The following is a 13978-nucleotide window of genomic DNA, read 5'->3' as shown; positions in this document are numbered from 1 at the left end:
TATTGAACAAGTGAACCACGTTCGTTTAATAATTAATAATTAAGTAATTAATTACGCGTAATAATTATAATTATTTGATCGTGTAATTTAACGTGTTACCGAAATAAAATATTATTTTATATTTTATTTCATTTCAATCGAGCAATTCTGAGAATTACGGATTATCTGTGTCTCATTCGCAACAGCAGTCTTGTCGCCTCGCCGTGTAAGAATACTCTGACGTAACTCGTCAAGTATTTCTTTAATACTTCCGCTGTGTGTGTCTCCGGACAATAAAATTATTTTTTTTTTATTTCGTAAACCGACTGTGTTTCTCCGAGCAATGAGCTAATTGTGGTTTCGATCAACTACGATTTTTTTTTTTGATAATTTTGTTTATATCGAGTCAAGCCGACAACGGCATTTATATTTTTTTTGTAACCGATAACTTTATTTGTGATACTGATCAACGATTTTGTTTAATTAAAATACGACTGATTATTTGTTTAATTCTGATCAATTATTTATCGTAATCTTAAGTGCCTGACCTTTCCCCGATCCGCCACCCTGAGTCGACATTTTTGATAATTGTTTATTTGGTGATTGTTACATAACCTGGCGCCCAACTAATAATTTTGAACAAGGTTGCCAAAAATCGTAAGTGTATTCGGACTTCACTCCGGTAGATCCCCGGTGGTGAAAAACCCGTTACAATATATATTAGGGTGCTTCAAAAAAAAACTTTAATTTTTTTTTTCGCGCTTACCCCCTACAACGTTAGTGGTTGCCGAGAAAAAAATCCTCCCAAAAGATGGGCTCTCTAGCTAAACTCTAAGAGGTCACTATTTTAATTTTAATTTCCCGGGAAAAAATGATCAGACCTGACCATGCCTGTTCATGTATGATCGGGCCTGAAATTAGACCTGATCATGCCTGTTCATGTATGATTAGGCCTGAAATTAGACATGATCAGGCCTGATCATACCTGTCCATGCCTGTTCATGTCTGTTCATGTCTGAAGCGTTGAATACACTCAGGCCTGTTCATGCCTGTTCATGTCTGAAGCGTTAAATACAGTCAGGTCTGATCATGCCTGTTCATACCTGTCCATGCCTGTTCATGTCTGAAGCGTTAAATACAGTCAGGTCTGATCATGCCTGTTCATACCTGTTCATGCCTGTTCATGTCTGAAGCGTTAAATACGCTCAGGCCTGATCATACCTGTCCATGCCTGTTCATGCCTGGTCATATATGTTCATGTCTGTTCATGGCTGTTCATGTCTGCTCATAGATCTAAAATTTTGTTGACCAAGAATCTATCACGTATAAGATTTTTATTACTTGAAGTTCATACGAAACTTACTTTTCACCTAAATCTCTTAGGTCAGTGGGTAGCGAGTTACACTTTCGAGCGCAAGGTCCACGGTTCAAATCCTGCACACGCCCGGATTTTTTATTTTTTTTATTTTTATAGCAATAATTATATACATGTATAATTGAATTTAGTTATACATAATTATATATAATTATATAGGGCCACTTTTTATATATAATTTTTTTACCCGGATGGGCATGAACAGACATGAACATACCTGATCAGACCTGAACATGCCTGATCAGGCCTGGCCAGGCATGGTCATTTTTCATGTCTGATCAGGCCTGAAGACTCATGCCTGTTCATGTCTGATCAGGTCTGATCATTTTTTCCCGGGAATTCCCATCTGATTAACATGTAAAAATTTATTTTTTCATTCAAAGTGTAATTACTCGTACGCTGTTCAATATTTTTCAAATTTATACATGGATCTTTAAAGCTGAGTCTTCAAGCTTTCCAAAACCCTATGACAAGTCATAATTACCATTATTCAAATGTCAATTGAAGCTATCTGAAAAGTATCGATTTTGTATTTCAAAATGAAATTGCTAATTTTCGATTTTTTTTTTTTGCTAGCTTCAATTGGGGATAATTATGCCTTGTCATAGGGTTTTGGAAAGCTTGAGAAATCAACTTTGAAGATTTATGTATAAATTTGAAAAATATTGAGCCGCTTATGAGTAATTACACTTTGGATAAAAAAATAAATTTTTATATGTTAATCAGATGGGAAATTAAAATTAAAATAGCGACCTCTTAGAGTTGAGCTAGAGAGCCCATCTTTTGAGAGGATTTTTTTCTTGGCAACCACTAACGTTTTAGGGGGTAAGAGCAAAAAAAAAATTAAAGTTTTTTCTTGAAGCACCCTAATATTTATATATATATTTGTTCGAGATTAATAAATATTAGGGTGATTCAAAAAACAAACAAATTTTTTTTTTCTTCCAAACAGGTTCAAAAGTTTCGTTTAGATAAAAAAAGACGCCTGTGAAAATTAGAGCTCTTAATATATTAATATTAACATTGTCCGCATTGCACTTTTCTATTTCCCATAAGAATAACATGGAAAAAATTTTTTTTACGTCTTCTGATTTTTATAAGTAGCTAACGATGCGTCATAGGAATAATTGGCAGGTATATTTTTGTAGGAAATTGAATGCTCTACAAAAAACGATTCTTATCATTTTTTGAGGAATCTATTTGTTGAAAAGTTATTTGAGGTTGAAGTCGAATTCATAATAAATTTTGAGATTTTCTTACTTTTTCGGCGAAACTATCAGACCTATTACGAAATGTCATTGGACCTTTTTTGTAGACAATTTTATTCCCTAGAAGTTATTTTAAATAAAGTTTTTTCGAATTCCGCATTGTTTTCTAGTTATTTTTATTTTAATGTCAAGCTCTTAAAATCTATCAGAAGACTATTTTTTTTATGAGCATGACATTAAAATAAAAATAACTATAAAACAATGCGGAATTCGAAAAAACTTTATTTAAAATAACTTCTAGGGAATAAAATTGTCTACAAAAAAGGTCTAATGACATTTCGTAATAGGTCTGATAGTTTCGCCGAAAAAGTAAGAAAATCTCAAAATTTATTATGAATTCGACTTCAACCTCAAATAACTTTTCAACAAATAGATTCCTCAAAAAATGATAAGAATCGTTTTTTGTAGAGCAATCAATTTCCTACAAAACTATACCTGCCAATTATTTCTATGACGCATCGTTAGCTACTTATAAAAATCAGAAGACGTAAAAAAAATTTTTTCCATGTTATTCTTATGGGAAATAGAAAAGTGAAATGCGGACAATGTTAATATTAATATATTAAGAGCTCTAATTTTCACAGGCGTCTTTTTTTATCTAAACGAAACTTTTGAACCTGTTTGGAAGAAAAAAAAAATTTGTTTGTTTTTTGAATCACCCTAATAAATATATATTTAATCCTAATGATTATTGATTTAAAAAGTTATGATGCTAGGCAGCAGCAGCGGGAGTAGTTCAGTGCTCACCACTAGATCGCGCCCACTTTTTGTAGTGTCCTTGGTAAGATACTTATTTCAGAAGTTATAAATTCTGATCTTGAAGCATTCATGGAATGCGTTACTTGCTGAATGTTAGCAGAGAGATGATAATCCATTTTTGATAGTAATATAGGGGTATCTTGTATTACACTATGACATTAATGTTTTCTTGAACAATTTTTGTCAAAGTACAAAAAAAAATACGTGTTAAGGAAATCAATTATTTTTCTAAAAAATTCTAAATTACTCTTTTGACAGCTGCACAAATTTTCTACTGAGAGTTCTATTAACTCAGAATAACTCTTCTGGAAGAGTCCGAAATCTTGGAATTACCCTGACTTTATACGTCAAATTAAAAGTTATTCCGAGTTTATAAGACTTTTTCAAACTTTTTAAGAAAAAGTAAAAATTTCAGAACTGTTATTCAAACTTATAAATAATTATTTTCAGTTCCTACAGAGAAATTTTTCCACAAGGGAAGAGTTGATGAGTTTTTGGAATCGATCGGTAAGGCCGCTTAAAAGTTATTCCAAAAAACGTTTTAATCACGCTTACAACGCCTGAGACGCCTGAGATATGTTTTAAATTTCAACTCATACAAACAAAACAGACAAAAATTATTTTTATAGTATGTTTGTATAGCAACTAAAAATCAATGTTCTCATAATTTAACCTATTATTGTAAATTTCATTATTAACTAAATTTATAATAATCCACTCGTAATAAACTACAGTGTCAACTCTATATAACGACACTCCATTTAACGTCAAACTCCGTATAACGTCAAAATTTCTCGACTTTGGTTGGTTTACATTGTTGTCTATACAATAATACACTCCATATAGCATCACGCTCACTCTAATTAACGACCACAATAAGGCATTACTAATAACTAGGAAGTACTGACTAAGTTGCCAAAATCAATGGAAATGTAGTTGTGTATGTTTTCTTTTACTGACATACCGAAAATTCTAAGAAATGCAGTCGTATGTTTGTTGTGTGAATGAACTTACACATGTTTACCTCAACTACTCGGCTTTCGTTAGTTACACGTTATCATAATCTCTCAGTTGCCTAAAAACCCTCAAACTACAAGAATGGCGAGTAAAAGAAAATCTTTGTGTGTTGACGAAAAAGTTTCATTAATACGTGCTATAGAAGCTGGTGAAACAATTAGTGATGTTGGGAGACGGTTTGGATTTAGTCGCTCCACCGTGTCTACCATATGGAAAAATAAAGAAAAAATTCTGCATGCCGAAGAAGATGGACGATCTGCCAAAAAATTGAAGAAACCTCAATATGAAGACCTTGATCAAGCAATGATAACATGGTTTCATAGGCAACGTCAAAATAATATTCCTATCTCGGGACCAATCATGAAAGTTAAAGCAGAACATTTTGCTGAAGAACTAGGATTAAGTGCTTTCAAAGCATTAAAAATTTATCTGAAAATTTACAAACCTACATAGAAGTTGACGACAGTCTGGTTACAACAGTTTCATTGAAAGATGAAGAAATTTTAAATTCTGTGAAAAACACCGAGGAACAGCAGGTGGATGAAGATGAAGATGAGAAAGACGACCCTGAGCCTCCACCAAGCATCAACGAAGCACTTAATGCAGCAAAATTGTTGGAAAAATATTTTTTATTCAATGAAGTTGATGTGACAGTATCTTATGATATGAGTAAAATTTATAATAAATTACAGTTAAAATATTGGTGCAACAAAAAATATCAGACTAAAATAACCGACTATACGCAATAAGCGTTGCTATTCGTATTGTATTGTTGTTATTTGTATAATATTATTTGTATAATACACTTGTACATGTTAGAACGTTAAAATAATGCATTTTTTTCTTTCTTTCCATTTAACGACCACTCTCTATAACGTCGAAAAATGCACGGTCCCTTAAGTGACGTTATATAGAGTTTACACTGTATCTTAAAGAGGACTCAATTTTATGAATACTTTTTATTTCCTTCTTCTGATTTCTACTGAAGAACGAATTTACTTCTGAAATTAATTTCCTGTACTTCGTATTTAATTAATAATCTGTAAGTGAATGAACTTTATATTTGTTATTCAAATTTTATATCTATCATTAATATATTACTTTTTTTTTTCAAATAAAACTAAAAAGCATTATATGGGGAATTCCACGCCAAATCATGATTCTGAAATTAGTCGACGTCCATTAATTTTTTAACTTTTCCGAAAACGTTAAATTTAAAAAGAGATAAGATTTCAGAAAATTGCACCTATTCTTTTTCAAATTTTCTGATTATGCATATTTTTTGTTTTTCAAATTAAATTGTTGAAAAATACCCGAAAATTTTTACTTGTCTGCTAACTCCAGGATCATGCCAAATCGACCACTTCGTTTTGAAAGTTTAAAAATCGAAAAAATAAAAAAATACACGTGTAGATTTCGAAAAATTTTAAATAAACGGAGCAAGCTTTTCATTTTCGTCTCAATCTATAGTCTAGAAATAAATGATTCAAAATTTAATTTTTGAATTATAACGAAGATAACTATTTCTTTAATAAACTATAAGAATACTCGTCCAAATTTCGGAAAAATAAACACGAGTATTTTTTTTAATTCCAAAAAAAATTTATTTGTTTAAAGTTAGGGAATTTTTAATTTCAGAAATGTTGAATGTCGGCTAATTTCAGGGTCATGCATTACCAACATAATTCTTTTGACATCAATCTTTTCAACAGATTGACTACCAGTGAGAAATACCAGTACCATTCCTAACCTAACTTCGGTATAGTCGATTATGATAAAAGTAATATTTTCGTTTTTTTCTTTTTGTGAAATATATAATTTATTTTATCAATATTAATAGCTTTAAAAATTAGGCGAAGTACGCAAGAATTTCATTAAAAATAATTTAATATAATCAAAATTTTAAATCGGAATTATTTGAACAAAATATTTATTGAGTTTGTCTTTTTTTTACTATGGAAGAGTTACTAGAAATTAATAACAATGCAACCAACAAATTTTCTCCAGTTATATCAAAAACAGGTTTAGTTCTGATTTCTATCACAGGTAAGGCTTATCATATTATGCATGCAATTTATGTAATCTATGCTCTTTACTCAAACCTTATATATGCAGGGTCAAATCACCAGTTGTGACTACCCCATTTATGATCATTTTACCCCATCAAAAAAATCCATGTGGGATTACAGGGGAACCCATAGGAATCGATATAGAAAAGTATGGATTTATATAAGAATCCATAGGAATTAATATAGGAGTGTATGGATTTATATAAAATCCATTTCGGAAACTGTGGGTACTTAGATTCCCATGTAGGAACTTGACATAAGAATTTGGATGTATGAATTTCTTTGTTGGAAATTTGTATAGGAATCTGGATTTCTATGTAAGTAATTTCTATAGAATCTGGGGTATCTGGATTTCTATGTCTATCGTCTATTGATACGCTTATAGGAATAAAAGAATAGATTAATATTCCTATAGGAAACCATGTGGGAATCAATCCGAAAACGCCATGTGGGAATCCAGGCTGGATTCCCATATGGATTTTTTTGATAGGGATACTTCATATTTATCAATGCGAAGTACTAAAAGTATTGTAATGACTATAATCCGTAATTTGTACGCAACATTTTGCCAATTTTACTTTCAAAAGCAAATTTTAAATTTGATGTAAATTGATAGTTATTAACTACAACCAATAAATAGTTTAAAAACACTTATATTCATCAAATATTTATTACGTAATGTAATAGTTTCCTGATTAAGAAAAGCGATTTAGGAAGTTTAAAAAAAAAATTTTTAATACTTTTTAAATCTTCCATAAACTTCAAATCTTCCTAATTTCTAAGCATTAGATCCTTTTGGAAAGTTACGAATCACCCGTTATTCAATAATTTTGAAAAAGTTCAAGTTATTCAATTTTCTAAATACTACACAATAATGTTTAGTCGCTAAAAATAATAGCCGAATTTTCTAATTGTTGAAAGACGGGACGATTCAAAAATATAAAATTTTTCAAAATACTTTTCAGTCACTTAATAATAATCGAATTCCATTTTATACGGAGATTCAGAAGAATTCAAAAATATTACAGTTTTCAAATACTTTGCAATTTTTTTTAATAGCAAAATAATACTGAAATTTCGATTTATGGAAAGATTTAGAGAAATTCGAAAATACTCAATTTCTTTTAGTACTTCCAAATACTTTTAAATTACTAAGTCATAGTTGAATTTCATTTTACAGCAAATTTGAAATTATTAATATGTTTAAATACTCAAATTTTTTTCCTATCGCTATACAAAAGTCAAATTTTGATTCCTGGAGAGATTTAGAACGATTCAAAACTACTAAATTTTTTTGAATACTTCTAAATAGTTTTCAACCACTCAAAAATTTTTTAATTCCATCAAATATTTTTTAATTCTTATCGAGAATTCAGAAAGATTAAAAAAATACATTCACATTTTTTTTTAAATCTTTCCTTATCAGGATTGACATTGACTATCAGGATTCATAACAAACAAATTTTTTTATTTTGATATAAATATATTAGGCTGGGCCAAAAAAAACAACAATTTTTTTTGTTTAACGATACTGTGAAAATATTAATCATGAAGACCAAAAAAAATTATCGTGCAAGTTGAAGCCCTTAATATTAATATTAAGAGGTGTATCATCACAATTTTTGATTTTCTTTTAATGAGCGGGTTTTGTCTCATAACTCTCTAACAATCGAGATAAACGAAATAGACTTGAATACATTTCTTGTAGGAAATTGAATGCTCTACAAAAAAGGTCTGATTGAAATTTTTTGTCAGATGAACCGTTTTCTTATAATCATGCCTTGAACATCAGTATGATTTTACAAATTGATTGTTCAACTTTGAAATTTTGTAATTAATGCAAAAATCAGTTCCCGAAAAAAAGCAGATGAATATTCTTTAAGGGAATTAAACGATCTACAAAAAAAGTCTCTTAACAATTTTGGCTAAATCCACTCCTTTAAAAGTTATTCAAGGTTGAAGTTGTCCAAACGACTTCAATAACCTTGAATAACTTTTAAAGGAGTGAATTGTGAAGAGACTTTTTTTGTAGAGCATTTAATTCCCTTTAGGAATATTCATCTGCTTTTTTTCGGGAACTGATTTTTGCATTAATTACAAAATTTCAAAGTTGAACAATCAATTTGTAAAATCATACTGATGTTCAAGGTATGATTATAAGAAAACGGTTTATCTGACGAAAAATTTCAATCAGATCTTTTTTGTAGAACATTCAATTTCCTTCAAGAAACGTATCCGTCAATTTCGTTTATCTCGATTGTTTGAGAGTTATGAGACAAAACCCCGCTCATTAAAAGAAAATCAAAAATTGCGATGATACACCTCTTAATATACTACAGTACTCTCCTTCTGCGTATGTGCCTTGTGCAAGAATATTGAAGATATTTCTAACATGGTACATCCAAAAGCTTCTGACGAATTTCTTGCTCAAGAAACTTACGCATGGCTTGCTCAAGATCTGCTCAAGACACGCGATCCTCCCCATGCTATTCCTTCTCCCACCAGTTTTAACTTGAGTAGATCTTGAGTATGGAGGGTAGAGGTACCTCTACCCTCCATAATTTTAGGCAAGCCATGCGCAAGGTCGATTCAACATGGTTTTGGCACCGATTTTCTCCTAGAATTGAATAATAACTTCACCATAATTCTTGTGTAAGTGTAAGGCTAGCGTAAGACTTGCAATTCAAATCTGGAGCAAGACCCATAGGTGAATGATGACGCGAGCAACTATCGAACTTGAGAGCAGGCTTGTGCAAAAAAACTACTATATGGGTATCAAAAGATTCTTAAAATCAGTGCCTTGACCAGCAACTTGTGATGGAAATTGTTTCATGGGTATTGCATAAAGAATAATATTTTCACAAAAAGGCTGAAACTATATAGAGCTCTAAGTAACTGAGGTTTCTAATAATTTAGAAAAAATTAGTTGAATGTACTCAGAGGCGGTTGAGGCAGCCGTTCGGCACGCGCGCGGCTCGGGCGATCACCGAAGTTAAGTAGCATCGAGCATGGCCACTACTTGGCTGGATGACCGTTTAGCCACGCGTCGGGTTCGAACGAAGGTCTCTGACCGTTAGGCGCGGGATGAAGATCCAGTGATCGGTAAAATGGGAATTTTATCGATCACTGGAGCTTCACCCAAACCGAAAACTGTACTGGCTAGGTTTTCTCTGTGGTTTTCCTATGTCACTACACCTCCATTGCACAAGGGAGGTTGTAAGGCATCACCGTAATGATGCAGTACAGTATAAGCACAAGTCGGGCCACAGCCGCACAATGAAGGCAAAAAAAAAAGTAAAGCAGTTGCGATATAAAGGCAAAAAGTGTAAAAGGCCGTTACTACGGCTATACACTAGAAAACAATTAAAATAAAAATTTAAAAAAATTAGTTGAACGTACTCAATGTGCGTTAATGCAAAAAATTTTAATTCAGTCGTATCACATTGAGTGCAAAAATTGAGATAACGAGCTTGAAAAATCAGCATGTATGTAAGCTAAATCTTCGAGCTTGTTAAGCCCAAACACATCAGGAAATTTTCAAGCTAGCTCGTAGGTTCAACTGACTGAAGCATTTTTTTAACTATTGCTATTATTTTAGGTGGCATCGGCGTAGGACTTACTGTAATATGCGTCCCATTTATTAGTCCTGCGATAAGAAAAATATGTTTGCCTTACGTTCCTGCAACAAATCAACAGTTGCAAAATGTTTTGCAAGCTTTGCGAGGAAAATCAGGATCCGTCGTTGATTTGGGAAGCGGCGATGGTCGTTTGGTATAACTTGGATAAAATCAACCTTAAATTATATAAGTATACACTGTTTTTAATCATAACTAATCAATTTAAAAGGTTTTAGCAGCCGCGAAGAACAATTTTAGAGCTTATGGTGTAGAGCTGAATTTCTGGTTAGTAGCATATTCTAAACTTGTAGCTCGTCTTCAAGGAATGTCTGCAAAAGCTGTATTTTATAGACAAGATCTTTGGAAATTCGATTTAAGTAAATACGACAATGTTGTATTATTTGGAGTAGAATCTATGGTATATACCTTTCATTTCTATATTTTTTACAATTAAAATAATATTAACCCTCGCGGTTTTGCGAATGCCGTAAAAATGCCGTAAATTTTCGGCATTTATACACATGCCGTAAATTTACCGTAATAATTTGGTAATAATATGGTTATATTGGCCAGTTTTTTTCCTGTACTTATACTGTAGAGTTACCAGATTACTATAGTAAAATTACTATAAAAATGCCGAACTTTTACCGAAAAAATGCCGTAAAAAAACTATAAAAATGCCGAACTTTTACCGAAAAAATGCTATATAAATACCGCAATAATGCGATAATTTTTTAATAATAAAATCGTATTTTTTTGGTAATTATACCGTAGATATCCTGCGATTTTGCCAGATTTATCCTGATATAATGAAAAATCGTAAAAAATTTGGTTTTATTTTATATTTGCTTCTGCGGTTAAAATCATCGAAAATGTGCAAAGTGTAAAATTTTATATTTTATTCTATTAGTTCACACATTTCTTATTGAAACAAAAGAATGTAAGTGAAAATAAGAATCCGGGAAAATTGAGGTCTTCAATTTTCTCAAGTTTGTTTGTATAGATATGAATACAATTAGTATCAATTTTCGAATAAGCGATTTGGCATAATGGTTAATAGATCAGGCTTTAAATCATTAGGACTCGGGATCGAGCCCACGAGTCGGCGGGTTTTTTTTTTTTTTTTTTTCATGACAGTTATTGTACATATAACTTTATAATGTTATATATAATTATATATAATTAAATAAAATTTTATATAATTATATATAATTTTTGTTCCGGGTAGAACGGTTTAATGCTGCAAAAATGCCGAAAATGTGCTGTATAATTACGGTTTTAATGCTGTTAAAATACCGTATTTTTTCTGTTTTATTACCGTAAATATTCTGAATTTTTTTCGTAAATTTTTGGTAGTAATGCGGCAAAAAAACTGGCCAAAATAACTTGAATAATACCATATTTATGCAGTATTTATACCGTATAATTCCAGTATTATTTCGGTATTTCCAAAACCGCGAGGGAAAGTACTCAAAGTTAATTACTAAATTTCGTACAGATGGAACAAATCGAAAATAAATTTATTAAGGAATTGAAAAATGATTGTACAATCATCGTTTGCCGATTTCCTTTACCAAACTTAGTACCTGTTAGAACTATTGGATATGGAATAGATCGAGTTTGGATTTATAAATTATCATAAATTTAAAATTATGTGAATTCAACAATAGTTTTACTATTCATATTACACTGAGATAAAAAAAAAATTATATTCAAGTAATTATTTTTCTTGTATCCATAAATACTCCAAGAAGTAATTTTTTTATAAAATTAAATTGATAGATATTATTTTAAGAAAACTTTTGCTTCACTTTAGTAATAAATTTCTAGAGGCATCAATTACGTAAAGCAAGCAAATATTTCTTCAATTTAGTTGATACGTTCTCAAAGTTATTAGAATTAAAAATTTCAATAAACCAATTATTTGGTTACATGAAAAAAAAGCATCGAAGAAAGACATAATTAAGAATTAGAAAAAAATTCTTGCACTAAGAAAAAAATTTGTTTTTATAACAAAATGAAATTTCTCATTGATATTGATAAAAATATAAAATATATTAATTTTTTCGAGAGCTACTTCTATAAACTGTTAAATATTGAAATATTACTAATTAGTTGTGTAAATTAATATTAAAGATGACAAAAATTGATGAATAACTTAAGAGTTTATTAATAACATGATTTTTAAGCAGCTACCATGGCTGCATGTGCTAAAGCGTAGGCCATAAGTCTCGCGTGATCAGTCTAGGTTTGAATCTTAGGTAGGGTCAAATTCTTTATTTATAAAAAAATGTTTGTTATGGTAAAAAACTATTTTAAACAACATTAAATAAAAAAAAAGCATGTCTAATAATATTTTTTCGACGAAATCAAATTTTTCTCTAAGTATTAAGCAAGTAAATGAAATACTTGAATAAAGCAATAATTTCACTTGAGTGAAGAAAATAACTGCTCGGCACTATTCAAGTAACTAAAATACTTGAATCAAGCTTTTCTGGAAAATATACACTTTTTTCTCTCAGAGTATGATTAAAAATGATAAAGTAAAAAACACAGTTATTGACCCTGGCGCAGTTTCTGACCTTTTCAACTTTTTTCTTACTTACTTAAAAAACTATAACTTTAAAAAGAAAATCATTATTTACTTAATTTATTGTAATTTATTCTGAGCCTAATTAACGGCAATTTGAAAAACATAGAAAATATTAACCGAATAAAAACAAATATTTTAGCCATAAGTGGCTGAGGAAGCCATTTTTAAGTGTAGTCTAAACAGTTGATGTTAGAAGGTGCGACAATTGAATTTATGCACTAATTATAATGTAAGTAAAAAAATTCAACTAAAAGTAGATGGATAGATCAATATTCAATGAAAATTTAATTTAATACATTTATAAGACATATTAAAATGAGTTTTGGTGTTGAAATTTCAGGGTCAATAACTAGGCTCAATTTTAAAAGTATAGTGGAGTTGTTGGTCCTAAAATTATAACTTACTGCGAGCGAGGTTATCTGTTTAATTACATGTCTATAAAATGTAAAAAAATCAATATTTATAGTTTTCTACTATTATTCATAATACAGTCATAATTAGATTTTGAAAGTACATATTCTTGAAATGATAAAATTATTGCAAAAATAATACTAATTTCGATAGCATTTAAATTGTTATGACTCTTTTAGTTGAATAATATTTTTATTATGACAAGATTAATTTTTTATTGTTTTTTTATTCAAGATTTAAAAAAAAGACAACGAGCTACGATGAAAAATAATGAGAACAGGCGCTAGCTAAAGTGACTTTCATTATTTATATTTGGACGGATTTTTGCAATAACGTCTTAACTAACCTTATAAGTTAAGACGTTATTGCAAAAATCCGTCCATTTTATATATTGAAAAATTATGTTTTTGTTATAATAAATATTTAATTTATTTATCTAAATATTAGTTTTAGTTTATTGAAACTTGGTGAGTACTTCATAACCTAATCACGGTTTGTGTAATTTGAGGATCAGAAACTAGGCCACTGTGAGGGTCAGAAACTGCGACCTGAAAAATTCTGAGGGTCAAAAACTAAGTCTCTGAATGTCAATTTTTGAAACGTCAATTCAAATTATTAATTCAATTCAAATAATTATTTTAAGCGCATGACTTTATTTGACAAATTATAAACTAGTCGATAGAATTATTTTTTTTCTCATTAAATTAAATCTTACATTAATTATTATAGTATAACCCCAACCGGCACTTTATAAAGGTCAGAATCTGGGCCCCTTACCTTACATATATTTTTATTATTTATCACTTCATAACTAAATACGCTATCCTTTGCTTTTGGATTGTAAAGGAATTTTTAATGTAAAAATGTATGCCATTAAATAAAGAATTAGG

General features: G+C 30.2%; 1 protein-coding gene across 1 annotated transcript; it reads left to right on the top strand.

The window, feature by feature from the left end:
* Positions 1-6129: 6129 nt before the first annotated feature.
* Positions 6130-12439, top strand: LOC130678338 (ATP synthase subunit C lysine N-methyltransferase). The gene is made up of 4 exons (XM_057485526.1): positions 6130-6444; positions 10066-10238; positions 10314-10502; positions 11583-12439. The coding sequence occupies exons 1-4, from the start codon at positions 6354-6356 to the stop codon at positions 11724-11726; spliced, it is 597 nt and encodes a 198-aa protein (XP_057341509.1). The 5' UTR covers positions 6130-6353; the 3' UTR covers positions 11727-12439.
* Positions 12440-13978: the final 1539 nt, after the last annotated feature.

The sequence above is a fragment of the Microplitis mediator genome, chromosome 1, assembly GCF_029852145.1.
Source record: "Microplitis mediator isolate UGA2020A chromosome 1, iyMicMedi2.1, whole genome shotgun sequence".
NCBI lineage: Eukaryota > Metazoa > Arthropoda > Insecta > Hymenoptera > Braconidae > Microplitis > Microplitis mediator.
The sequence above is the reverse complement of the archived record's forward strand: the minus strand, read 5'-3'. Positions and strand labels throughout refer to the sequence as shown.